Source organism: Giraffa tippelskirchi, chromosome 1 (assembly GCF_054371585.1).
Source record: "Giraffa tippelskirchi isolate mGirTip1 chromosome 1, T2T-mGirTip1v1.2.pri, whole genome shotgun sequence".
NCBI lineage: Eukaryota > Metazoa > Chordata > Mammalia > Artiodactyla > Giraffidae > Giraffa > Giraffa tippelskirchi.
The window spans coordinates 7122501-7148398 of NC_137275.1; the positions used below are offsets into that span (position 1 = coordinate 7122501).

Below are 25898 nucleotides of genomic sequence, written 5' to 3' on the forward strand. Positions count from 1 at the left end.
CTAACGTTTTCAATCCCGTATTAATAGGTGGCATTTACACATAACACCTATATAGCAGCAAAGCTAATACAGCTTGTGATTAAAAATGTTTAAAAATAGCTAATAAATCAGATTATCTTGAGGTATTATTTCTTGCAAGTCAAAATGGAGAGCAAAAAAACAACCCTAATTTTTTAGTTTATGTATACACTGAAAATAGCAACAATAAAAATAAGCCTTTGTAGCAGACATATTCCATCTTCACTATTATTTTGCTACCTTTGGTAAATTACTGGGGCAGATCTTAAAGTTAAAAACCCACGTTTAGAAATAAGTGCACGCTTCACCCACTATATAGCAGCAGACTGTTTGCCCCTACGCAAAACATTCTCATATCTAATTTTAACTTTACATATAAAAATAACTTGGAGAAAATACAAAAGAACATTTTATTTTAACATGAAAATATCACAAAAATTAGTAAGCCTGAGATGTAGGGTTTTGGTGAAAAACAAGAGGCTTGTAGTGTTTTGGCTGCTGATAAAGATGCATGTATTGATAGCTGGGGTGAAAGCAGAAGAATGCACTTATTTCTTCTGCATGTCAGTATCTTCAGACACAGTAAGCCACATGCACCCTTTCTTTCCTTGTTGAACAGAGGCCGGTCAGCTGTTCTTAGTTCCAGCGGAAGTGGATCTGACGTGGGCGATCAGCACCTTCCTTTACCAATGGCTTATGGAACTCACGTCCTGCACGGGAGTGGATATTTGCCCAACAAAACTCACAGTAATACTGCAGGCAAGTGACATTGGCACAAAAAAAGGGAGCAAACTTCCCACCACAGCGTGCGCCCTGGCACTCATCACACATCTGGTCATCCAGCACATATGGCTTCACCTCCACCTAGAAAAAGAGGGAAGACAAGTCCCGTCAAGTCCGCTTCAGACGCCACTTTAGCACTGATTTAAGAGGTTCATGCAGTGTTCTAGAGAAACGAAGCAGCACTCAGTGCTGAAAGGAGGAGGCAGTTTCCTAGGGTGATAGCTTCGCCATGGTGGTTTAATGGCTAAGTCGTGACCAATTCTTGCGATCCCATGGACTGTAGCCCACCAGGCTCCACTGTCCAGGCAAGAATACTGGAGTGGGTTGCCATTTCCTTCTCCAGAGGATCTTCCTGACCCAGGAATCGAACCCAGGTCTCCTGCATTGCAGGAAGAGTTTTTACCAACTAAGCTAAGAGAGAAGCCCAGCTTCACCACCTCGTAGGTTAAACAAAGTACATCATTTTGTTCTTGCAGTAACTTCTTTATACGTCTTAGGTTCATAATTGACCATGTGACTCAATGAGCACTTAGTTTCGAAATTTTATTGTATTCTGATACGATTCTTCTGAGAACTATTAACTGAATACTATTTATATAACTTTACTCCCCAAAGACAAAAAATAATTTATAAAAACTATAAAATCCTAATCGATTCACAAAACATTCCACCTTCACCTTTCTTAAAGTTGACACCTTTAAAATGCCTGTGTGTTGGTGTTTTTGGAGGCAGGGTTAACTGTGAGTTACAATGAGCAGGCATGGGGACAAATGCACTTGCGCCTTTGTTCTCTCTCCCTAGCCCCGCTGGGGAGATGACGTAGCTGTGACAGCCCCTGGTCCTGGCAGTGCCGCTCCACTGCAGGTGAGAGCTATGCCCTGCTCAGAAATAACTGGTACCAACAAACCAGAGCTGTGGATGATCCTATGAAAGGCACGTCTAGACTTCTGAGAACTAGTAAGACAGAAGTCAAAGTCCCACTGTGAAAGTGTGACTCAGGAGAAGGTCTCAGACTTAAGTCAGCTCTTGATGCTAAAACTCTTGAGCTCAGTTTCCGTACCTGTGAGATGAGAAAGGCACTAGACCCTACTCCCTAGAGTTGTGAGGATTGATGATGCAAGTAAAAGCACGTAAGACAGTGCTTGGTACCTGGTAAATACTCTGTAAATCAGCACTGGCCACTATTAACTGCAATGGCCTTACTTTCTGGCTTGTGAGAACTTTATGAATGACAGGTTACTGCTTCTGTCTGATTGAATAGTGCCAGGCAGTCTAAGATCTCTGTATTTCCTGAGAGGTGAGAAAATTGAGTGTTGAAATGGCTTGGTTTGCCCAAGGTAAAAAAATAATGACCTGATGATTTCTATTTTGAGTGTATTCTACTGAAATACTTGCATGGGTATAGAAAATAAATATATAAGGGTATTTTCTTCAGCATTATTTTGAACAAAACAATAACAACAAACTGGAAACAACCTAGCTGACTGATGAAAAGAACTGTAAAACATTTGATAGGAAAGTAATGAAATAACATTTTTGTTCGTATTTATATTGTGTTGGTCAAAAAGTGCATTTTCAGTATGATCTTATGAAAAACTCAAAGGAACTTTTTGGTCAACCTAATATTTCATGGTTAGGATTAGGATAAACATGAAAAAAAAAAAGTGAAAGTTAGTTGTTCAGTCATGTTCAGCTCTTTGTGACCCCATGGACTGTGGCCCACCAGGCTCTTTTGTTCATGGAATTCTCCAGGCAAGAATAAATGAAGCGGGTTGCCATTCCCTTCTCCAGGGGAATCTTCCCAACCTAGGGATTGAACCCATGTCTTCTGAATTGCAGGCAGATTCTTTACCGTTTGAGCCACTAGACTGTATATTATATATACTGGACATTTTGCTTTCCTGAACTGTCTATATTTTTTGCATATTTTCCTGCTGGTGTCTTCTTTTTTAAAACTAATTTATAAGTCCTCTTTGCCAGTTAAGGATTTTTAATCTTTCTTTCCGTTGGCTTTTGATTTTTAAAATGATCTTTGACCCAAATTCTAAAATTTGTATGCTCCATCTTTGTCTCCTACCTTTTTCCTTTACAGATTCTATCTTGATTGTCAGGCTGTTATTTTTGACTCATTACCTTCATTTTAACTATAATTAAGGAAGTGTATTACTATAACCAAAGAATAGATCCAGGCAGTATGAGAAGTGCTGGGTCTCACTTCACTGGAGGATAAACTGTGAGCAAACGGACCACCTGCATTTGCTCAGTGTTCAGTACTATCTAGCAGCACATAAAGCACAAAGAAGAAACTACATAAATGTCTCTGTAGATGCACACTTCAATATTTTTTCTGGGTTTCTCTTGTGTTTTTTTTTTCTTTCTTCCCTTTATCACCATAAGATTTTAAGCACAGTGTCTCTGCTGTTTATTTAATTTTCATAATACTTCATAAAATACTGGGTGACAATGTAAAACAATGATTTCAATCATCTGTATTTTTAAATTCTAGATGTTATTTTATACAGCTAATCTGGTGAGCTGCAGTCCACGGGTCACAAAGAATCGGACAAGACTTAGTGACTGAATGACAAACAACAAATCTGCTTAATTCAAAATCAAAACTTACAAAGATGAAAAAACGGACTTCAAATTTATGATTCTAGAATACAGTCAAAACCTATTTGTGATTCATAATCTCTGTCAATGCTCGAATGTGTGAAAGGGAGTTTCACTGATTCTTCATGCTTCTTATTTTCTGTTAGAATGTCTGCCCTTTTCCACCACAGAGGAACTATCTGTTACACACCATCAGCTGGATTCATAACTAATAAAATAACTAACAATTAGCCAGTCTGAAGGATAACACAATTCATTTCAGTAACCACCAGAAGTCACAGTGAATTATACCACTCATTGAATAAAATATAATAAATAAAAATGATTTACACATTTGTGGTGACTGTTCTTCACAGCTATCGGGAAGATGAAACTAAATTTCAAAGTACTCATGAGCCTAAAAAATGTGTTGAATAAACAATTTTAATTCCCTCCAAATAAGTATACTATCTTTGCATTCCAGATAAATTAAGTTTAATCTGCTTTTATGGTTCAATTAGTGAGATGAAAGGTATAAAGATTAATAATTTAATGTTTTTTTTGTATAATGACTTATATTTAAGGCTCAAATTCTTTCAAATAAAGTTGAAGGCATATCAATACCTTAGTAGCACATATCTTTCTTTAAAAAGCAAACATTTCTCTCAGTAGTTCAAGGCCTTTTTAAGAAGAGAAGTGTTTCTCAATTCACTTGCTTTGCATCGAGGTTTCTCTTTAAGAATCAAACTCTGCCCTAAATAATTTTGTTCTCCACCATCATTTTGGAAACAAAGAGGTATGAGGTATGATACTACAATAATCATTTTCCTCTGCTTCTGTATATTAAACCCTCTCCCTTGTCTGAAAAAGCAAGTGAGATTAGCTGAGACTAGCTCGGTGGTCTAAAGCACAGTTGACTAGATGAGTGGCGTAAAGCACGGCTGGGCCTCAGAATCGCCCAGAGGCTTTGCAAATCACTCCTGCCCTGGGTGCATCCCAGACAGTTACCACAGAACCTCCCCGGGGCTGGGACCCAGATGTCGAGGTTGTCCCCATTCCCAGGTAACTTTACTGTGCAGTGGAGGTTGAAAACCAATGGATGAGAGGGACTCTAAGGTTCAAATCAGTTAAAAAAAAAAAATTCCATAGCATGTCTGGATAAAAGCAGAGCTGCTTTTCTTAGATACTAATTTTTTTTCTTTCTTTTTTGGGGGCAACATTTTAAGTAACAATGGCAAACGAGCATGCCACTTTGTACATGTGAACTGAACTGATGCTGTACTTTGTTCCTAAATGGTATGGTTTCATAATTAAATTGTGACTACTCCTAGAGTCTATGGTCTAGTCAACAGGTATTAATTACCAGCTCCTCTGCCCATAAGATAGTCTTTTAATGTGCAAACAGCCCCAGAGAATAAGCTTCAAGAAACTGTTACACTGGAAAAACAAGAACCCACTCAAAGTTATATCTACTATAATGGATATAAGAAAGTTAATTTACCTCATGTTTTTAGTATATCTCATCTGTACTACAAATATAAACATGATTATTCAGGAAGTACCCACAGTTTTATAGCATGAAATAGATTTGAAAATAATCAATTGAGTTTTGTTCACTTCTTTTTCCAATTTTAAATGGCTGGTAATAAGTATTTGAAATTATTTAGTAGGGGGGCTTTCATTTATAATCCATAGGACTTCCTGAAAATTCTTACTCTGATGACCTAGCAGTGCTCATAGAGAGTAAATGTTTTAAAGTTTAGAGCAATCATCTTGTGTATTTAGTTTACTTGTATATTTGGCTTATTTACATATTTACATTTGTTATTGCATATATTTAGGAAAATATACACAATGGATTTTACTTTAGATTTTATGAAAAATGAAAAATAAGTAACATTTAACACTAGTGCCTATCTCTGTTCTGAGCTCTTCTACACATGTGAATTCACTTACTCCTCAAAATAACTGTGAAAGAGATACTATTATTGTTTTCCATCTTGTGCATGAAGAATAGGAGGTGTGAAGAAGGTTCATTTGCCCAGCGTTACCGAGCAAAGGGTGGAAATGGGATCCCAGGGAGTCTGGCCCCAGAGTACAAGCTCTGCCCCCACAGTTAGAAAGATATTAAGACTGTTGTTGGCTGATGTATTTTCTGAAAAGGCTTTAAAATGATATTTAAATTCTGTGTATTATACCTAAAGTTTAATGTCTGGTCAAGAATTTCACAATTCAGGGATCTTTTGATATAATACGCTTTAAGAGCTAAAGGAGTATAAAAATAAACAACTCAGTTTTTGAATTGCATTATTAACTCTGTAGGATTGCAAGTTTTGGAAAGTGTGAAAGTGCAAGTGTTGGTCACTTAGTTGTGTCCAATTCTTTGTGACCCTATGAACTGTAGCTGCCACGCTCCTCTGTCCATGGAATTCTCCAAGCAAGAATACTGGAGTGCATTGCCATTCCCTTCTCCATGGGATCTTCTTGACTCAGGGATCGAACCCAGGTCTTCTGCATTGTAGTCAGATTTGTTACCATCTAAGCCACCAGGGAAGCCCAGTAAGCTTTGGATCAGCAGCTTATTACAGGACTTGAATGATTTTCCAATATGCAACTTACGCGTTTATCAATATCACCGTGCTGAAGCTGAACGAACCGAGCACTGATGGCAGCAATGTAGCTCTGCTGATTGGAGAAAGCAACTCGACCAGCACCTTTTGGATATTTCAGCTCCGGATCTGTATCAATCCCTGCATAACACACGCCACCATACAGCCGGTCCATGATCATAGCAAGCTCCACTGGAAAACGAAAAGAAGTGCACATCAAATGGGAGAGAACACAGTGACTCAACAGTTTTAAAAGTAATTTTTTAAGTGAAAGTCAATAGGATAATGCTCTCTTCTAGATCCAGTCCTCTGTTTTGTACACTAGGGCCCATGTGCTCTCACCACAGAAGCGGACCACTCAGCTGTGTACTGGACCAGTCATACTGATAACTTAACAGACAGTGCAGCACGCACTGTGCTCTCCACGGTGCTCCTGATCTTTTGCTATCTGTCTAAGCGTGCCCCAGTGTGTTTTCACCGACTTAGTAAGTGATGGAAAAGATGAAGCTGCCAACTCAAGAAGCTTGGCTTCATCCTTTCTGTTTTTTTCTGTTTCCCATGGTGCATGCAATCCCATGAACTTGATTTCCAGACATATCTAGACTCCAACTGCTCTGCCTCCATGACTAACATCCTGTTTCAAGGTACCGTTATTTTTCATCAGATCATGGCAACAGCTTTATCACTTCGTTTCTGATCCGTGCTCTTCCCGCTCCCCAGTTATTTTCAAAACAGCACCAAGAGTGATTCTCTTGAAGACACAGCAGATACCAATGGCTTAACTGAAATTTCTGCTTGGGGACTCTGAATGGAGGCACAAACTAGTCTTCAAAACCACAATCTTCTTCCAACCTACTCCAGTGTTCTTGATCTTCTCGGTAATGGTACCACTGTCTACCTAGTAGCTTAAGACTGAAAACTGAGATTGAGCCTTTGCGTTTACTTCATAAACACCTGTAACACTTGTTCACTTGGCTCTTCTGCCGCCACCGCTACTAATCCAAGCCACTCTAACTGTCTCCCGGACTGTAATAACAGGCTCCTGAATTGGTCCACCTATAGGTACTCTCAACTCAGCTCTCCCCTCCACAAGTCATCAGCTAAACTGGTCTTTCAAAAATGCAAATATGATGTCTGTCTCCTTTACTTAAAAACTCTTCATTGGTTTCCCACTGCTCTGAGGATAAATATCAAATTAGCTGTTAGGCTTTTATGATCTGACTGCTATTCACTTTTTCAGTGCCTTCTGTGTCCCTCCCCTCATTCCTTATGCCCTAGGTGGTGACTCTGGACTGCCCTCAGTCCCTCTGATGCACTTGGCCTCCCTCCACCGAACATCTTTGAGTATGCTGACGCCTCTGTCTGAAACACACTCCACACAATCTCCTTCCGTTCAATCTTCACATGTCAGCTCAAATACGAGTATTTTGAAAATATTAGGCTACATCACATTTCCTTGCTTTATGCCCTTCTGTTTCCTGTAGTGCTTCTTTGTAGTAGGTATACCTGTAAGTATTTACACGTGTGAACAGTCCTTTAACATGCACCTCCCATACTGGAAGAGGATGTTCTCAGTGATGCAAGGAGCTAACACACTTCACAAGGGTGTACAGTATCATAAAACCTGCTTGTACTGTGGGCATTTATGTCTATAATTATGTACCATATGACATCTTCTGGTAGATCTCTGGATTCTGATGACTGATGAACAGAAGTTTATCATTCAATTATCTAAAGTGTCTTTCAGATATCAGAATCAACCTGCATCAAATAAACAGACCCCAATTTCTCATATCTTGGAGAGTTATGCTTACATGGACTTAAGTGCCTGAGTGGATTCTTCTTACAGAGTCTATCTGGAGTTAGCAATACATATCGATAGATGGTTGTCCTATTCTCCAGTTCCTTAATGGTCTCAAGAGCAGTTTTCAGAATTTGTCTTGATTCTGTAGCAGCAGCTGTTGGAGGAGAATCTACCCTTCGCTGATCCAGTGGTGACATGTACCCAATAGATGCCCAATGTTTACTGAATCAATTCATGTTTAAATATTTTTGTGAAGAAACAAAATTTGTTAACATTCTACTTACCAGCCCGTAATGGCCTAGGAACACCTCCAACAAAAATTGTTTTCCGAGGATCCAAAGGCTGAGAACCATCCATCACAAAATCACTATCACTCAAATTCCAAGGACGGATCTGAACCTGTGAAGAAGATGACATTACGGCCTTAGGTCTCACTCCTTTAATAGCTGATGAGCTTTCTGCCAATTGCAATGCTTTCATAATTCAGAATTTTGGATAGATGGGTTTTGGAAACAAATTGTTAATATTTTAACTTAGATACTGTAAGTTATATGAACTTTTAAAAACTGAACTCTTAATGCAGTAGTTTTTTCACTAATAATCATTTCAAAACAGTTTTTGGAAAACTTTCATTTGTAGCTTCAAGTTCGAGTAGCATTTACTTACAGGTTTGTCCTTGATGGTTGGGCTGGAAACACACAGATAGAGTTTTCCATCCTCTTCAATACAAGCATCAATCAGTGCCTGAACTGAGCTCTCTTCTTGAAAGAGAAGGAATGCATAGCCTGTAACAGCCATGAAAATGAGGCAGTAAGTTAAGGTCAGTGATTTCATCCCAAACTTCAGTACTGTTTAGAAAACACACGCCTTTGAAGTAGATAAAAAATGAACTATCAAACAGGACTACAATCATCATGTTTCTATTGGAGAACACAACATCCTATAGAATACACACAAATACAGATACTCAGTAAATTAACTACTTTGTGTAGGGCATTTAGTATCTGATATTGTACTAAGAGCTTCACATAAATATTTGATTCTCAAGGTAAGTCTATGAAACATTATTCCCAATTTACAGAAAAAAAGAAAAGGAAAAACAAAACAAACCCTGAGGTGTCAAGTGGTTGAATTACTTGCCCAAAGTCAGTCACATAGCAAGTAGCTGGTTGATTAATTTCAAACCTACATCTGCTCTAAGGTCTCCCACGATACTGTCTCCTTAAAGAATTTGGCTGGATTAACCAGTTGAGCCCAGCAGATGCTACAATTTTCTTCAGGTGCCCTCAGGGATAGACAAGTTCTAGAGCATAGTTTTGGGCAGGTGGAAGGAGCACATGTGGAAAGGCCCTGGAATTCCTGTAAGTAGGGGAAAATTCCAGTCAACCTGACCACTTCCAAATGATACTAAGAAAACTCCCTTAGGGAGGTTGGAATGAAACAGATTCCTTCAGGATGGGTCAGACTTTTAAATCAAGTCTCAAAGCGGCTGAGCAGCAGAACACTTTTTCCAAAAAGTCTGGAGACTGGGTTTGCACTTTGGAGTCAAGTTCTTGCTGATTCCTATGCTGTTTTGGAAATATGCCCTTCCTCCTTTCCTTGTGACAACCAGTTGTCAATCTTTAATCAAATATTATGTATTCAGCAGGCAGAACAGGCTTCGTTATAAAAAGAAGACATCAAAATTTACAAGTTTGCTAGTATGTGATTATTCCCAGTAGCAGATAACTGTAAGTGACCTAAAAACACCCCTTTCCCTTGACAAGATTTCTATGCAAACAAATTTAGAGCAATGAAATCTAGTCCCAGTATGAAAATGCCATCAAACAGGCCATTCATGTCTGTTCTATTAAACAACGGGAAGAGTGAGGTCATGTTTTACTAGAAGCTAATAATCGCTTTTAGCGCCACAAAGATCTGATATGACACACAAAAGAAGTGCTTCATTTTAATAAAATTACTATATCTGATTGCACAAATAAGCAATCAAACCATTTTATTTCTATACAAACAGAAACTTCCATACGTATGATTACGCAAGATCAGAAACAGACTTTTATAATTGCTAGAAACAACTTAAGTAGGCTTGAAAAAATGAGAAAATAAAGACTGGCTTTCTATATGTGAAGGCATTAATTTTGGTACAAGCTATGGTTCTGAGAGCTATAACTGTTTTGCAATAATGGAGGGGCATATGATCAATTTACTAAAATAGCATTTTAAATTAAATTTTTAATGTTATGTTTTATGATACTAGTTTTTATATTAGTATTTTAAATTGCTAAATAATTTTTGTGATTATTAGGAAAGAAATATTTGTATCACAAAAATTAATTAAGCAATATGGAAGGTAAATTTTGATCTAGCTAAGGCAAGCCACTAAATATTAAAATAGTCTCGCCAAAAATACCACCTAACATGTTCTTTAGAATTTATTAGTGCAAGCTAATGTTTACATTCAATCCATGGAGCTGCAAACAGTCCCACGTGACTTGGCGAACAACGACGTTTACACAAGGTGAACCTTATTCATTGCAAAGGACAGGTGTGTATAAGTGTGGTTCAGCATTCAAGGGCTCAAGTCACTACCTCAGTTACAAGGCAACTTCATCAACTGGATGTTTCTACACCAGTGTTTTCCAAATCATGGAATGATGAATTCCAGCAATGACAAAAATGCACGAAAGTGCAAGGCTTAGGAACACTGGTCTTTGGCAATGGGTACAATCAACTATAATTGTACCAAAATACTATGATTTGCCACTGCTGATTTTTTGTTGTTTTTCTTGTTTTCAGTTTGAGAAAATAACAACTACCACAAAACTACAATAACAATAACAATTCAATAGCAACAATGACAGCAGCTCTTCTGTTTCATGAAATCAGTGCCGATCTATCTTACTAGGCTTAAATCCACCCCTTATCTGAACAAGAAGTCCATGCAGAAAATGTGTACCTGTCTTGACAGAAACTAATTCCAGTACCTTTCTAAACTTGTACTTCAATTCCTGCCTGTAACTCTCTGAACAACTTTTTAATCTATCTAAATTGCACAATCTCCTTCAGATTTAGTTCAAATTTTCACAGTGAAGCTTTCTTCTACCTACTTCAGGTCAAGGATAAACCATCCTATAGTATTTCTAGTTGTTTATATCACTTACTAGGCAACTTTCAATCCATGAATTACTGAGGCTACAAAGATGAGTAAAGACACAGTCTGACAGATAAGTGAAAAAATCTGACATTAATAGGTTCTGACATTAATAGATATAACTCTAGCTATGTTGTGGGAGAAACACTGGGGATATCCAGAGATGTGGACAGACTAAGTCATATGTCTGACACAGTCTAGACAAAGGATGATGGTAATTTAGGCAGAAATGTCTGGAACTAACAGGCATTTTTATTGAACATTTGGTAAAATAAACTATAAAAGACAAGATCATAACACTGTGAACAATAGATTAAAACCAAGCTAAGAAATGAACATCTACATCTATACGAAGCTAGCTTTCTCTCTAAACCAAGGATGCAAAACCTCCAGGTCCAGCAAAGTCCAAAACCATGTGAAAATTTAGAGTACCAGGAGAGAGGTCCATAGCTAGAAGTAGATTCTAAAAGCTGCCTGAGGATCCAGGCTCAAAGGATTCCGTAAGGTTTAAAGGTTTAGTTCAGTTCAGTCACCCAGTCGTGTCCGATTCTTTGCAGCCCCATGGACTGCAGCATGCCAGGTCTCCCCGTCCATCACCAACGCCCGGAGTTTCAGGTGTGTGTGTGTGTGTAAACATCACATATATATAAATCACTGCATTATTCCATGTCTCTAAACACAACACCAGCCACTCATGGGAGCTCTGTAACTCTCGATGGTAAAAGCAGAGACGGCCTGAACAGTCGCCACCAGAAACCCTGAGTGGGTTCGCAGGCCAGTACCTCTGCCGTGTTTCCTTTCCCAGAGTCAAACCCAGCTTCTTCAATAGACCTGCTGGGGTCTTCTTCCCAGGCTTGAAAAATCCACTCAGCCATGAGAATAACGGCGTACTTTTTCATTTCTAAAATTACATTCGAACGATATTCAAAGTAAAGTCTTTCAATCTCCCCCTTTCTTTCATTCACCTAGGAGGATCTGCCATGACTGGCTGGATTCAGGCTAAATTCTCTCCCCCTGCTCACTCCAGGCAGGCGATTCTTCCTTTGCCCACTGATGGTGACATCACTTTGCTTAAAGGAATGTTAGCTCCATTTGTGATGCCTCTTCTCTGGATCAGTCACCGCAGTATCCTAGCAATACGGAACTCTGCATATCTTATCTCTTTATGTAACTGAGTTTTTCCTGACCATTCGTTTTCTTCTCTATCTAAATTCACCAACAGAGTATATATTGCTCTCTTGTCATCTCTGGAACATTTAAGGACATCTTGCAATACTTAAAATATTCATGGGTTTATATTTTATTCTCACTTCATACATTTCTTAGTAACCTCAGATATGCAGATGACACCACCCTTATGGCAGAAAGTGAAGAACTAAAGAGCCTCTTGATGAAAGTTAAAGAGGAGGGTGAAAAAGTTGGCTTAAAGCTCAACATTCAGAAAACTAAGATCATGGCATCTGGTCCCATCACTTCATGGCAAACAGATGGGGAAGGAGTGGAAATAGTGGCTGACTTCATTTTTGGGGGCTCCAAAATCACCGCAGATGGTGATTGCAGCCATGAAATTAAAAGACGCTTACTCCTTGGAAGGAAAGTTATGACCAACCCAGGTCTACCACATTGCCAGCAGATGGATTCTTTACAAGCTGAGCTACAAGGGAAGCCCGTGACCAACATAGAGAGCATATTAAAAAGCAGAAACACTACTTTGCCAACAAAGGTCCGCCTAGTCAAGGCTATGGTTTTTCCAGTAGTCATGTATGGATGTGAGAGTTGGACTATAAAGAAAGCTGAATGCAGAAGAATTGTTTCTTTGGAACTGTGGTGTTGGAGAAGACTCTTGAGAGTCCCTTGGACTGCAAGGAGATCCAACTAGTCCATCCTAAAGGAGATCAGTCCTGGGCATTCATTGGAAGGACTGGTGTTGAAGCTGAAACTCCAATACTTTGGCCACCTGATGCGAAGAGCTGAGTCATTTGAAAAGACCCTGATGCTGGGAAAGATTGAGGGCAGGAGGAGAATGGGATGACACCTGGACTCAGGACTCACCGACTCAATGGACGTGAGTTTGGGTAAACTCCTGGAGTTGGTGATGGACAGGGAAGCCTGGCGTGCTGCAGTCCATGGGGTCGCAAAGAATCCGACACGACTGAGCGACTGAACTGATACATTTCTTAATTTCACTGAGCAGAGACACTTTTTTATATGTCTATGCCCAAGTTACTGAGAAGGATACCTTAAGCAGAGAAAAGACTCAAATATTTGTTGATATAAGCCTTTGAAATCATTTATCAAATCATTACAGAGAAAGCATAGCAAGTCTGATGATTCTTGACTGGCTTGAAATGAAACTGAAACAGTTTTCAGAAACATTCTGCCTCACTTGATACATTGTTACCGACCTCTACAAATTACTCTATTAGTTTTTATACAAAGATATATTCAATTCTAAAAGAAAACACAGAGTAACTGATACTATTTCTTTGTGAAAGGGAAAGGACTGCAGCTTGCCAGGCTCCTCTGTCCATGGAATTCTCTAGGCAAGAATACTGGAGAGGGTAGCCATTCCCTTCTCCAGAGGGTCTTCCCAACCCAGGGATTGAACCTAGGTCTCCTGCATTGCAGGCAGATTCTTTACCATCTTAGCCACTAGGGAAGACGAATTGTTTCTTCAGCTCTCATATAACTTATTCCCTAGCAAACAGTAACAAAAAAAACCCTCTTACCTTTTGGTGGAAAATAGGACTTGCTTTCTGCTTTATGAGGCCAATCCACGACTAAAGGCCCAAATCTTCTGAAGCTAGCAGTTATTTCATCTTAAGAAAGTACAATAACATGCATTAGGAATTAATTTTAATGATTCATTCTAAAAAACCCCGTATTTTATGTTATTTTAAAAGATTTAATATTTTAAAGTACCAAATAGCCTAAGATAAACTAGAATATAAATACTAGAAACATGTTAAGATTCAATATTTTAAAGTACCAAATAGCCCAAGATAATATAAATATAAGCCCAAAAATATAAATACTAGAAAATATGTCTAATATCCTCATTAAAACGATACATAAAATTTAACCTATTCAGTCAAAGTAGTTTTTAAGCAGCACATTGGTTAGAATAATCAATTCAGCATGACTTCTAAAATATTATATAACACTGTATGGACACTAAGGGATTGACAGTATGGCAATCATAAATATCACTGACTTGAAAAACATGCCAACATTATATCAAATTAAAGATCCATAAAGAGATACATTACTGCTTGATAAAGTAACATATTGTAGGTAAAAAAAGGTCTGCTGAACAAGACACATGAAGCTATAATATTTCTAAAATATACTAGGGTCTGATACATGCCTGGTAGTTTCACTGAAAGATGTACAGGTCAAATTCAATGACATGTTCAAGTTTATTTATCACATGGAAATTTTTTAGTACAGATTAATATACAGAATAAGTTTGTGGATATTTGAATTATAACTGAAAAAATTCCCAAAATGTAGTAATATTTTCTCTATTATTACTTTGTAAAAGAGAGTGTCAGATTTCCCAGTCTCACAAGTATTAGTTTTAGTATTTTAAATTTGTCTTGAATTATCTTTCTTTAGTTATTATTACACAGGATAATTTTATTATTCTTTATATAATCTGAATTTTCTGTTTCTATACTGTTTCCATTCCTTGTTTAGGTTGTATAGTCTCTTATCTGTTTCTAAAGGTAGATTTACACTTAAGTTGAATTTTTGATTCTTATACATTAAAGTTTCATGGTTGGTTACCTTTAATTCATTGTGTGGTGTGTGTGTGTGTGTGTGTGTATGCACATGTGCGTGCATGCATTATTACAGTCATATGAAAAGTTTTTATGTATGGTTATGTCACATACATACAAAAAGTTTGGTCACATGTGTTATGGTCATACAAAAAGTTTTTTAAAGTTTTAAATAAATATATACAACAAAAAGTTTAATGTATTTAAATATGTTCTATATTTAAAAAATTACTGAGATATGAACTAGATAAAAATCTGATTTATAAAAAACGCTCACAGTAACAAGATGTAAAAGATACAAAGTAAAGAAACGGACTTATATCCCCATTCACACTATATTTTAGGTTTTTTTCTTAGTATCACAAGTCATGATTTTACCTTCATCAATGTCTGGAGGAAGACCACCAACAAAAACTTTTCGAGAGAAACGTTCTATTCGCTCTCCATTCTGATGAGCTGAGTAACATGTGGGTGAATTTAAAACACCAACTTGATCATTATGCCCATCATCCAGCAAGCCATCATCTATTGGAAAGAGGGAAGAACGACCTAAAATATAAGAACAAATAATACCTGAATCTCAGATCTAAGAAAGTGATAAAAGTCAGGAATAAAAAGAGCAACAATAAATTAAAGGCTTAAAAATGAAAGTGAAATAATAAAAAATGAAAGTGACATAGGTATCAAAAATTAAGGAACATTCAGATAGCTTAAAAGTTCAATTGCCTAAATTCAAGCGACACTGTCTGAAGGATGATTTAGAAATAAACATGGCCGTATGACAACAATTATGTCACGAACAAACACTAGATCACTTCGATTTTTAATGGAAAACGGCAAGAATCTGCTGTATGGGGATGGTTAGACTGGATATGTAACAGGAGAAACCTTTTAGAAATTGGTGGCAGAAAGAAACGACACAGACTAAATTGATAAGAAAACAACAACAAAAAAACACTTGCAGACCACTGTAATGAAGGATGAAAGTACCAAGTTATACTTGCATATAAGATCTTGATGCATTGCATGTGTGTCAGCTACATGACAGGGTGGACAGAGAGTCTGCCCATGTGCAAAACAGAAGAGGCTCCCCTCCAGGACTTCGGTCCCCACCTGAGCCCACCCTTCAGGACACACCCTTGCACAGGAACAGACTATATAATCCTCTGCAGCAATCCTGATGCTGGATTCTGTGGGGATCACAATAAATAAGTAAATAAGATGACCTGGTAAAACAGTCTCTAAAGTGCTTCAGAGGAAGTGTGCTGGAGGAAGAGAGTAACCTGGCTAATAAACAGTGAAACTGTTTATCCCCAAGTGAAACTGGATAGCAGTTGTGGTGAAAGGGGAAAATAGTGGTACTTAGGGAGTTAAGAGAAGGTAGGTTAGTAGAATATTTGTAAGAAAACGGTTTTGAATAAATTTTTCAAGTGGAAGGAGAAACATAAGAGAGAGAAGGAAAAATGAATTTATTTAAGAAATAGAGTCATGTTGGCTGAAACATGTTGGAAAAAAGGAAAAGAAAAGCTAGAAAAGCACCTTGGGCTAGACAGAACACTTAGTCTTCAATGCCAGGCTAAAGGACACATTTTATTTAGTCAGCGACAAAACAAAAAGGAACAAACAAAAAACAACTGGAGGCGGGCGTTCAAGCAAGATCATAACTTTTCCTGTAGTTTAGGAAGACTCCTCTTGGCAAATATGGTTAACGTGGTGAGAAATGAGCCAATCAGAAGTCTTTCCAAACATTCAGCAAGGATGGGCAGTGGAGGTACCTGAAGCAGTGAAAAGTAGATGGGAAATGAAAGAGAAAAAAAGAATGAAAAGGAGGAATCAAAAGGCTTTAGAATATGAGGGGTAAGAATCGTTAACTAAATGTGAAGACAGTAAAGACCTGAAACTGCGACAGGAAAGGGAGACGTGTCCTAGACGTGTGAAAGTTCACAAGCTTCACATCTGAGATGTTCAGAAATGTGGAGAAAGGAGAAGAGTCACATTTCTGAGAAAGTAATCTGGAGTCAACTCACCAGTAGACTGGCGAGAGCTTAATGTTATTTATAACATCACTGATAAGCACCCCAGTGAGAAATGATAAGGAGAGCACCTCAGGAAACTTACAAGAGAGAAATGGAACAGTAACAGAAACCCAGAAAGGAGCGGGAAGAAGAGGGACGCCAGAATTCTACTGTGAAAGAGCAGCAAAGGAAAATAATGCAATGACAGAACAAAAAAAGCAATCAATGAAGGAACAACGTGAGATGTTAAGATAATGATTTGAGAAAAATCACAATTTGAAGACATGCATGATCTTTGAAGGTAGTAGCATTAGTAAAGCTGCTGGTTGAGTTTTGTGAAGTACAGACATCAAAGAAGTTTATTACAGAAGAAAGAAAAAGGATGTAGGCAAGTTTTTTTTTTTTTCAAGATGGAGTAAAGGATTTTTTTAAATGAAGAGAAAATGCATATAATCTATAGTATGTCTTAATATATACAAATTATAAATATTCAATATAAAGTGTCATTATGTGTTATCATCTTGAAAAGTATGGTACATAATGATGCAACTGATGTAACAAAGACAATCTGAAATGTGATGGCCTGCACAGAACTGGGGTTGTTGGGCTGAGGAGGGGGTGACATGTCTGTGAGCTATAGCTAGCTAGATGTTAGAAATAAGAATTTTAATTTTATATGATCGAAAATAGGGGGAAAGATCATATTTGGTATAGAAAACAAATTATTCTGCATATTCAAATTCAATTTAACAAGATGTTTTGAAATATACCCATGTTCACTGAGTAAGTCTGTGAATATTTAACTTTCCCAATACCTTTGCTATCAGGAATAAGGACCATGAAGAACAAATGTCAATATTCTTTGTGATCAACAGAAAGAAAGCTCTTCAAATGAAACTATTTTCCTTAAAGAGAACCTCATCAAGAACCATCACAAGTAATATTAATCATGAATAACTAGTTCATCTTTCTACGGTTGGACTTTAAATGAATGATTCTATATTTTAAGAATAATAAGATGAGGTAGAGAAACAACATTGATATTTAGTTTTTGGTTCAAACGATAAATCCAAATTTTATACTTATTTCAGACATGCCAATACTTAAAACAGAAATACTGTTACAGTGATAAAGAAAATCACTATATAAGCAGTGTCAGAGAGGTGACCCAAAATGACTTAAAATTTTTCTCTTAACTATAATATTTTAAGTATATCATATCATACTAATGATTCTCCAGGCCAGAATACTGGAGTGGGCAGCCTTTCCCTTCTCCAGGGGATCTTCTCAACCCAGGGATCAAACCCAGGTCTCCTGCATTGCAGGCAGATTCTTTACCAGCTGAGCCACAAGGGAAGCCCTATTCTGTGTTACTAACTATACTATTCTAACTATAGATACTGTCTAAAATAAATACTGCAGTTAATATAGTAACTATCAAAGATCTAAGTGTAATCTGTGTCTAAAAGCTATTAAGCAAAGTTCAGATGAACAAAAGATACAATGAAAAGGCTGGGAACATGTCACATACTGGCCATATTCATGATAATCTTTATTGTTGGGAAATCATGACCACTTTCCTTCTAGAAGCCATAAGAGCTCTAGAGTTAAATAGTCATTTAAAAAAGGAGTTAACTAAATATATATCATCGACAAAACTACTGTTTTTCATCTTTCCAATTATCCTTCCCTGTAACCCAAATTAACATGACTATAAAAGAAGAACCACTAAATAATTATGCCTTCCATGTACTTCAAAAATACTTTCTAAGAATGAATAAAAAAGAAAACTAAAATTACCAACACTAAGTATGAAAAAGCAGACATCAATCAACACAAAATGTACGGTTTTTTAACAGACTGAGGAAATTCCCATCTATTCCTAGTTTCCTCAGAGGTTTTTTTAATCATGAATAGCTGCTGAATGTTATCAGATATGCTTCCTATATCTGTGTTATTTCTATTGCATGCATATATGCATGGTATTTCTAATTCCTTCTGTTTATGTGGTGAATTATAGTAATTGATTTTCAAATGTCAATCTTATGTTTCTGGGATAAATCCCACTTAATCATGATACATTTTCCATTTCTATAAATTTCCAGATTCAGTCTATCAATATTTTCTTTAGAATTTTTACCTCTATTTCATGAGGGATACTGGTATATGCTGCTAAGTCGCGTCAGTCGTGTCCGACTCTGCGACCCCACAGACGGCAGCCCACCAGGCTCCGCCGTCCCTGGGATTCTCCAGGCAAGAATACTGGAGTGGGTTGCCATTTCCTTCTCCAATGCATGAAAGTGAAAAGTGAAAGTTAAGTCGCTCAGTCGTGTCCGACTCTTAGCGACCCCATGGACTGCAGCCTACCAGGCTCCTCCGTCCATGGGATTTTCCAGGCAAGAGTACTGGAGTGGGGTGCCATTGCCTTCTCCATACTGGTATATAGTTTTCTTTCATATTCTGTCAGGTTTTAGTATCAGGGTTATAAAATAAGTTAGGAAAAGCTCTACTTACAAACACAAATACAAGCAAATTAGCTTACACTAAGATATCTAAAATGTACAATAAAATCTTAAAAAGTAAATATGGTAGTTACAATAAATATTATAGATAGAAGCAATAAAAGATTAAAGAGCAAAACAGGAATACACAACGCTGGCCAATCACTGCAAGGGGAAGAGTGTGAGATGGCCTCCATGGTGCCAGGCCTATTCAACAGGTCACCAAGAGCTCCTTTCAAGATGAAAGCAAGCAACATAACAGAATGCATATTCCTGTAACAGGACTCAAAATACACCTTCTCCAAAACCAGGAAATCAGCAAAGATTTTGTAGTGAGAAAAACTGCAGCCACCACAAATATGAGCCTCATTTATGATGTTAATCATGATTTCATGATTCTTTGGGGCTTCCCAGGTGGCTCAGATATGGTAAAGAATCTGCCTGCAAAGCAGGAGACCTGGGTTTGATTCCCGGGTCGGGAAGATCCCCTGGAGAAGGAGATGGCTTCCCACCCCAGTATTCTTGCCTGGAGAATTCCATGGACAGAGAAGTCTGGCAGGCTACAGTCCATGGGGTTGCAAAGAGTCAGACATGACTGAGTGACTAACACATATCCATACAATCATGGTGCTAATTACTCACTTTAAAGTATTTAAAAAAAAATCATTAGAGAATGCATGGAAGTTCTCTATCCATATAAAAACTGCTGCTCTATACAAGCAATAATAAAAACTCTACTATGAGCATCCTAAACTGAAGATGGAACTAAAGACAAACTTAGGTATCTGCTTGTATGACTGACAGGTGTTTTTCAATATCTGGTCCTCTTATGTGTGCAGGTGTATGTGTAGCACAAATGGATGCAGTTAAGAAGTAATGGGAAATTACTAACTTGGACACTGGCGGCTATGCTAATATGCCCAAAATTAATAATTACACTTGGCTTTTCAGACCATAGCCTTATTCTGGGTGCCCATAATAAAGACATTTCCCAACACAGAAACAGCAGGGACAGGCAGGAGACAAAAACAAAATAATTGTGCAAAATTAGTCAATTTATAGCTTAAAGGTAAGCATGGTTCTTTGATTTTAATGTATATCCTGTACTTTTATTTACTGATTGTTGGTTTAAAAATTAAAGCAAATGCAAAACAAAGTATTATTATTAAGAAAGAATATTCCTCCCATTCTTCAAGACCCTAGCAGCCACTCCACTACCTACCAGTGTGATGGCATGAATTTTATTTCATATGCAAGGATTAAAAAAACTATCAAAACAACAGAAATAGGTCTGGAACTGATCTCTCTCAAGCACCACCTGTGGAATTAGATAGAAGCACTATCCGGAATGTTTTTCCAAAGAACTGAGACAGGAGCTATACTTATTACTTAAAAATATTTTGCCCCAATAATACGTTTATCCTTTTCTCACAGGGAATAAGATATTTAATTTTTAAAAAATCAGTTACAACTTAGTACCCTATATGTCTTTGTAAACTAATTGCTAGACATAATATATTTGGCTTAAAATTAAGTTCACACTAATAAACTATCAGAAAGAGAAAACAAGAAAATAATCCTATTTATAATCACATAAAAAAGAATAAAATATCAATGAACAAACTTAACTAAGGAGGTGAAAGACCTATACTCTAAAAACTATAAGGTACTAACTAAAGAAATTGAAGATGACAGAAATAAATGGAAAAATTGACTGTTGTCATGGATTAGAAGTAATATTGTTAAAATTTCCATACTATTCAAAGCAATCTACAGATTCAATGCATTCCCTATTAAAATACTAATGACATTTTTCACATGATTAGGACAAATGATTCTAAAATTTGCATAGAACCCCAAAAAAACAAAAAACAAAACTTTAAATAGCCAAAGCAGTCTTGAGAAAGAAGAACAAAGCTTAAGGTATCAGGCTTCTTGATTTTAAACTATACAACAGAGCTAGAGTAATAAAAACAGTACGGTACTGACATAGAAAGGACACACAGACCACTGGGACAGGAAACAGAGCTCAGGAATAAACCACATGCTTATGCTCAATTAATCCGCATGACAAAGAAGGCAAGAACACACAAGGGGAAAAGACAGTCTCTTCAGCAAACTGTGCTGGGAAAACAGGATAGCTACATGAAAAGAATGAAACTGGACTCCTTTCTCACACCATATACAAAAAAAAGTCAAAATGGATTAAAGACTTAAATATAAGACCTAAAACTCCCAGAAGAAAACACAGACAGTGAGCTGACTCTGGTTTAGGCAATATATTTCTTAGAATATGTCTCCACAGGCAAAGACAACAAAAGCAAAAATAAATAAATGGGACTACATCAAATGATTAAAAGCTTTGCAGAGTGAAGGAAATCAACAAAATGAAAAAGCAATCAACTGAATGGGAGATGATATCTACAGATGATAGTAAGGGGTTGATATCCAAAACATATAAAGAACTTACATAACACAGTATCAACAACAAAAAAAATTTAAAATAAGCAGAGGACCTGAATTGGCCTTTTTTTTCAGAGATGACATCCAGATGGCCAAAAGATACACAAAAAGATATTCACCATCACTAATTATTTAGGCAAATGCAAATAAAACCCACAAAGAGATACCAACTCACTCCTGTCAGAATGGCTATTAACAAAAGGACAAGAAATAACAAGCGTCGGCATGGATATGAAGAAAAGGCAACTCATGTAATGTTGTTGGACTATTACTCAGCCATTAAAAAGATGAAATCTTACAATGCGCAATAACACAGATGACCTAGAAAGTATTAATTACATTAAATGAAAGAAATCAAAGAAAGATACTGTATGATTTTACTTATATGTGGAATCTGAAAAACAACATGAATATATAAAACAAAACAGAAACATATTCATAGATACAAAGAATAAACTGGAGGTTGCCAGAGGGGAGGAAGGTGGAATAAACGCAGTAGAAATAGGTAAAAGGAACAAAGAGGTTTAAATTTCCAGTTTATACACAGAGATGTATCGATAATGGACAGCATAGGGAATATAGCTAATAATACTGTAATAATTTTGTATGGTGACAGATGGTTACTAAGCTTATCATGGTGATCATCTTCCATAAAATACTGAATTACCATGCTGTACATCTAAAACTAGTGTAAATTGATGCTGCTGTTATTTAGTTGCTACGTCATGTCCAATTCTTGTGACCCCATGGAATGTAGCCCACCAGACTCCTGTTCATGAGATTTCCTAGGCAAGAATATTGGAGTGGGTTGCCATTTCCTTCTCCAATAGTACTGCATGCAAATTATAATTCAATAAAAAGGTGAAAAAAGTATTTATCAAAGATGAAAATCCTCAGCCTTTACGTCGTCATGAAAGGATTTGGTAGTGGTGATGTTAGGGAGTATATACTTACTCTGGTATTTTATAAGACTGTTAAAGAGTCAAATGAGTTCAAATTAAATCTAATCACAGAAAATCCTGGATCAATTTTTAAGCAATATTTTAAGTATAATGTATTATTAATGCTTATTCATTATGGCACAGGAATATGAATGGCTACATATGCAGTACGAATAAATCCAACCACTCTAATTAAAGCTCTGTAATTTTACTCCCTTTAAAAGTATTTCTCCTATCTTCCCATTTCATATATAATATACAAAAATCTACTGAGTAAAGCTTTGGGCTTGTCTGCTAGAAAAGATTGCTTCGTGGTTTTTAGTTTCACTAACTAAAATAGATTCTTTATTTCTGTTATTTAGCATAATTCTATATATTTTTACTCCACTGGAGTAGAGCAGCACTTTAATCCTGTCCCTATTATTGCATTAACAAACAGGCTGCAGTAATAGAAATATTTCAGATTGAGAGATAGCGCTTAAGTTACACTTCACACTTCCCTTCAAAACCTCTGAACCTACTCCAAGCTCAGACCAGTATGTTCACTCTCAGAATGAAATAAACACTGAATATATAAGTAGACATAAGAGTCTTTCTCCTTTCTAATCCTGGCCCTCAGGCAGCACTGTAGTAGAACTATTTATGGCTCCCAGGGTACAGAAACACACAGGAGTAGGGGTAGGATACAAACGAAAAGCAGGGGAAGAAATCTTTGCTTTTCTTAATTATTTTTAGCATATTTAAATTTTGATTATTACTAAGGTATATTTCATATATTAGTATCTACAGTTTGATTTAAAGTTCTTATATTTACATTGTTAAAGATATTAAAAAATACACATTCATTTTGGTAGCAATTTGGTTTTTACTGCACTTAAGTGGGAAATCTTTTAAATGAAAACAGCTACTCTGTGCCTGAGCTTAAAGGTGAGTCAAAGGTGACAAAAGAAGAAAAAAATAGCTCTTCCTAAACTAGACTATAAAGTCAAAATGCTTGTGAAAATAATACTGTCCACCCACCACTGCACTGGTAAACAGCAATGTCTTTTTTTTTAAAAAAAATTGTATCAGCTCACTGTGACTCATTCCACATCAACAGAGCTGATGTGCATGAGAGTTTTTTTTAGAAAAGAAAAATGACTAAAATAAATAAATAAATGGTCTTCCTTTGATGGAAATATGAAACCCATAAAAGGAATCCTTGATAGTTAAAAGGTTATCAATGTGATACTGCTATAACATCTAGCATAGGAAGAGGAAAAAGTGAGTAGAAAATAGGAAGAAAGCCAGGCTACTTCTTGTTGAGTCATTCCTTCAGTATGTGCTTTTTTTTTTTTTTTAATATATTTTATTACTTACTGTGTTAAAAGTACTTTCAAACTCAAATAAGATCTCTCAATAGTTATTTCTAATGGGTATACTTTAAACAAATTTACTGAAGTATAGTTGATTTACAATGTGTTAATTTCTGCTGTACAGCAAAGTGACTCAGTTATACATATATGTGTGTGTATGTATGTGTGTGTGTGTATGTTTGTGTGTGTGTGTGTGTGTGTGTATATTCTTTTTCATATTCTTTTTCATTATGCTTTATCACAGGATATTTTCATCTGACCATCAAACAGAAAACCTTAAAAGCAGACTCCTAGGAGGAACAACTAGAAAAATTACTAATGCTATACAACGTGAGAGGGGGGAAGTTATCCACCATCACGCCCCACCCGCCCCACTCCACCTCCTGCTAAACTAAGCCAAGTAAGTATGACAACCTTCAGCTCTGTGCTACAAAAGGCTTCTACCAAAAGCCTTAAAACCAAGTTAGAGTCTTCTTTCTCCCAATGCTTGGAGGCAGCTCTGAAGTAGAAGTCTTTGTGGCTCCCAGAGGACAGAGATATTTGAGTAGTAGAAAGTTCCTATCTAAAAGCAGAAATTTTTGTTTTTTCTTAATATAGTCACAGTCTACAATTATTAAATTAAGATAAAAGAGATAAACAACATGATTTTCCTATACCTTGTTTTGAAGAACTTCCTAGATCATGACATTTATATTGGAGTATACCAAATAAGGTGTATAAATCACACTAAGATTAAAAGATGAAATGTGTATAAAAAAGTCAAGAATCCTAAATTGCTCTACAGTTTCAAAAATACCTAAAAACACAGATTGGTAAATGGGCTTTTTTCAAGAGAACTAAATTTCCATATTAAAATAGCACAGTGAAATAAGATAGTCCATAGAACTGAAAATAGATACTAAAATTCTCAATTCTTCCCCTCTTCTCAGCTGCTAGTAACAATCTCTAGAAAGTTATTCAGCTTCAGTTCTCTAAGTCATTAGTCTCTAAATCCTCCTAATTTTTTAGTTAGAAAAATAAAGAACCAAGAGAGTCAGTGAAGCATTTCAAGAAACTAGATTCTGAAAATGAAGTTAAATTCAGACGACGTTGAAATACAAAACTGGAAATACTACTGACACGTATAAAATACTAGTTTCTGTCATCAATGGTGACAGTTTTGCATGTTTGTTTTCAAAGTAACACACTCAGGACTAGATCAAAAGAATTTGAAGCACTGGCACACACATATAAAATTTATCAAAAGGCACTATTATTACTATCTATCCTCCATGGCTCAAGGAAGAGTTTACAGGTTAAGGAAAATCCTTTTACATAAGTACTATGGTTACTGGCACTGAGAACAACCACATAAGTAGTATGGCTATTTGTCACTTAGGGGATAATCTAGTGTAAAGTTACTTTTGCTTCTTCTCATCCCATCATCACATCTACTTTTCTTCCTATCAATTTCTGCACATGAAAAAGAAAAGCAAAGTTTAAGCCACAGAAAATGTTAGCTGCTTTCTTAGGAAGCTGAATAGAGCAGTCCTAGTCTTTTCCTTAAGAAAACAAGAACTCCTTCTTTTCCTATCTGTATTCCTTTTATTTCTTTTTCTGCTCTGATTGCTGTGGCCAAAACTTCCAAAACTATGTGGAATAGTAGTGGTGAAAGTGGGCATCCTTGCCTTGTTCCTGACTTTAGGGGAAATGCTTTCAATTTTTCACCATTGAGGATAATGTTTCCTGTGGGTTTGTCATATATAGCTTTTATTATGTTGAGGTATGTTCCTTCTATTCCTGCTTTCTGGAGGGTTTTTATCATAAATGGATGCTGAATTTTGTCAAAGGCTTTTTCTGCATCTATTGAGATAACCATATGGTTTTTATCTTTCAATTTGTTAA

General features: G+C 36.6%; 1 protein-coding gene across 38 annotated transcripts in view; it reads right to left on the reverse strand.

Moving 5' to 3' along the window:
• The window catches only part of CPEB2 (cytoplasmic polyadenylation element binding protein 2), a 75049-nt gene that overhangs the window by 3109 nt on the left and 46042 nt on the right, over positions 1-25898 (reverse strand). For 34 of the 38 annotated variants that reach the window (XM_081483964.1, XM_081483634.1, XM_081483353.1 and 31 more), the window contains 6 exons: positions 15118-15288; positions 13687-13776; positions 8473-8591; positions 8091-8205; positions 6013-6194; positions 1-882 (listed from right to left, as the gene is read on the reverse strand). The exon at positions 1-882 is cut by the window's left edge and continues 3109 nt beyond it. In XM_081483964.1, coding sequence (XP_081340090.1) covers positions 655-882; positions 6013-6194; positions 8091-8205; positions 8473-8591; positions 13687-13776; positions 15118-15288 — 905 coding nt within the window. In that variant the 3' untranslated portion in view covers positions 1-654. The remainder of the gene's footprint in view (positions 883-6012; positions 6195-8090; positions 8206-8472; positions 8592-13686; positions 13777-15117; positions 15289-25898) is intronic. The other 4 variants (XM_081483880.1, XM_081483010.1, XM_081483714.1 and 1 more) reach the window with 1 other exon arrangement.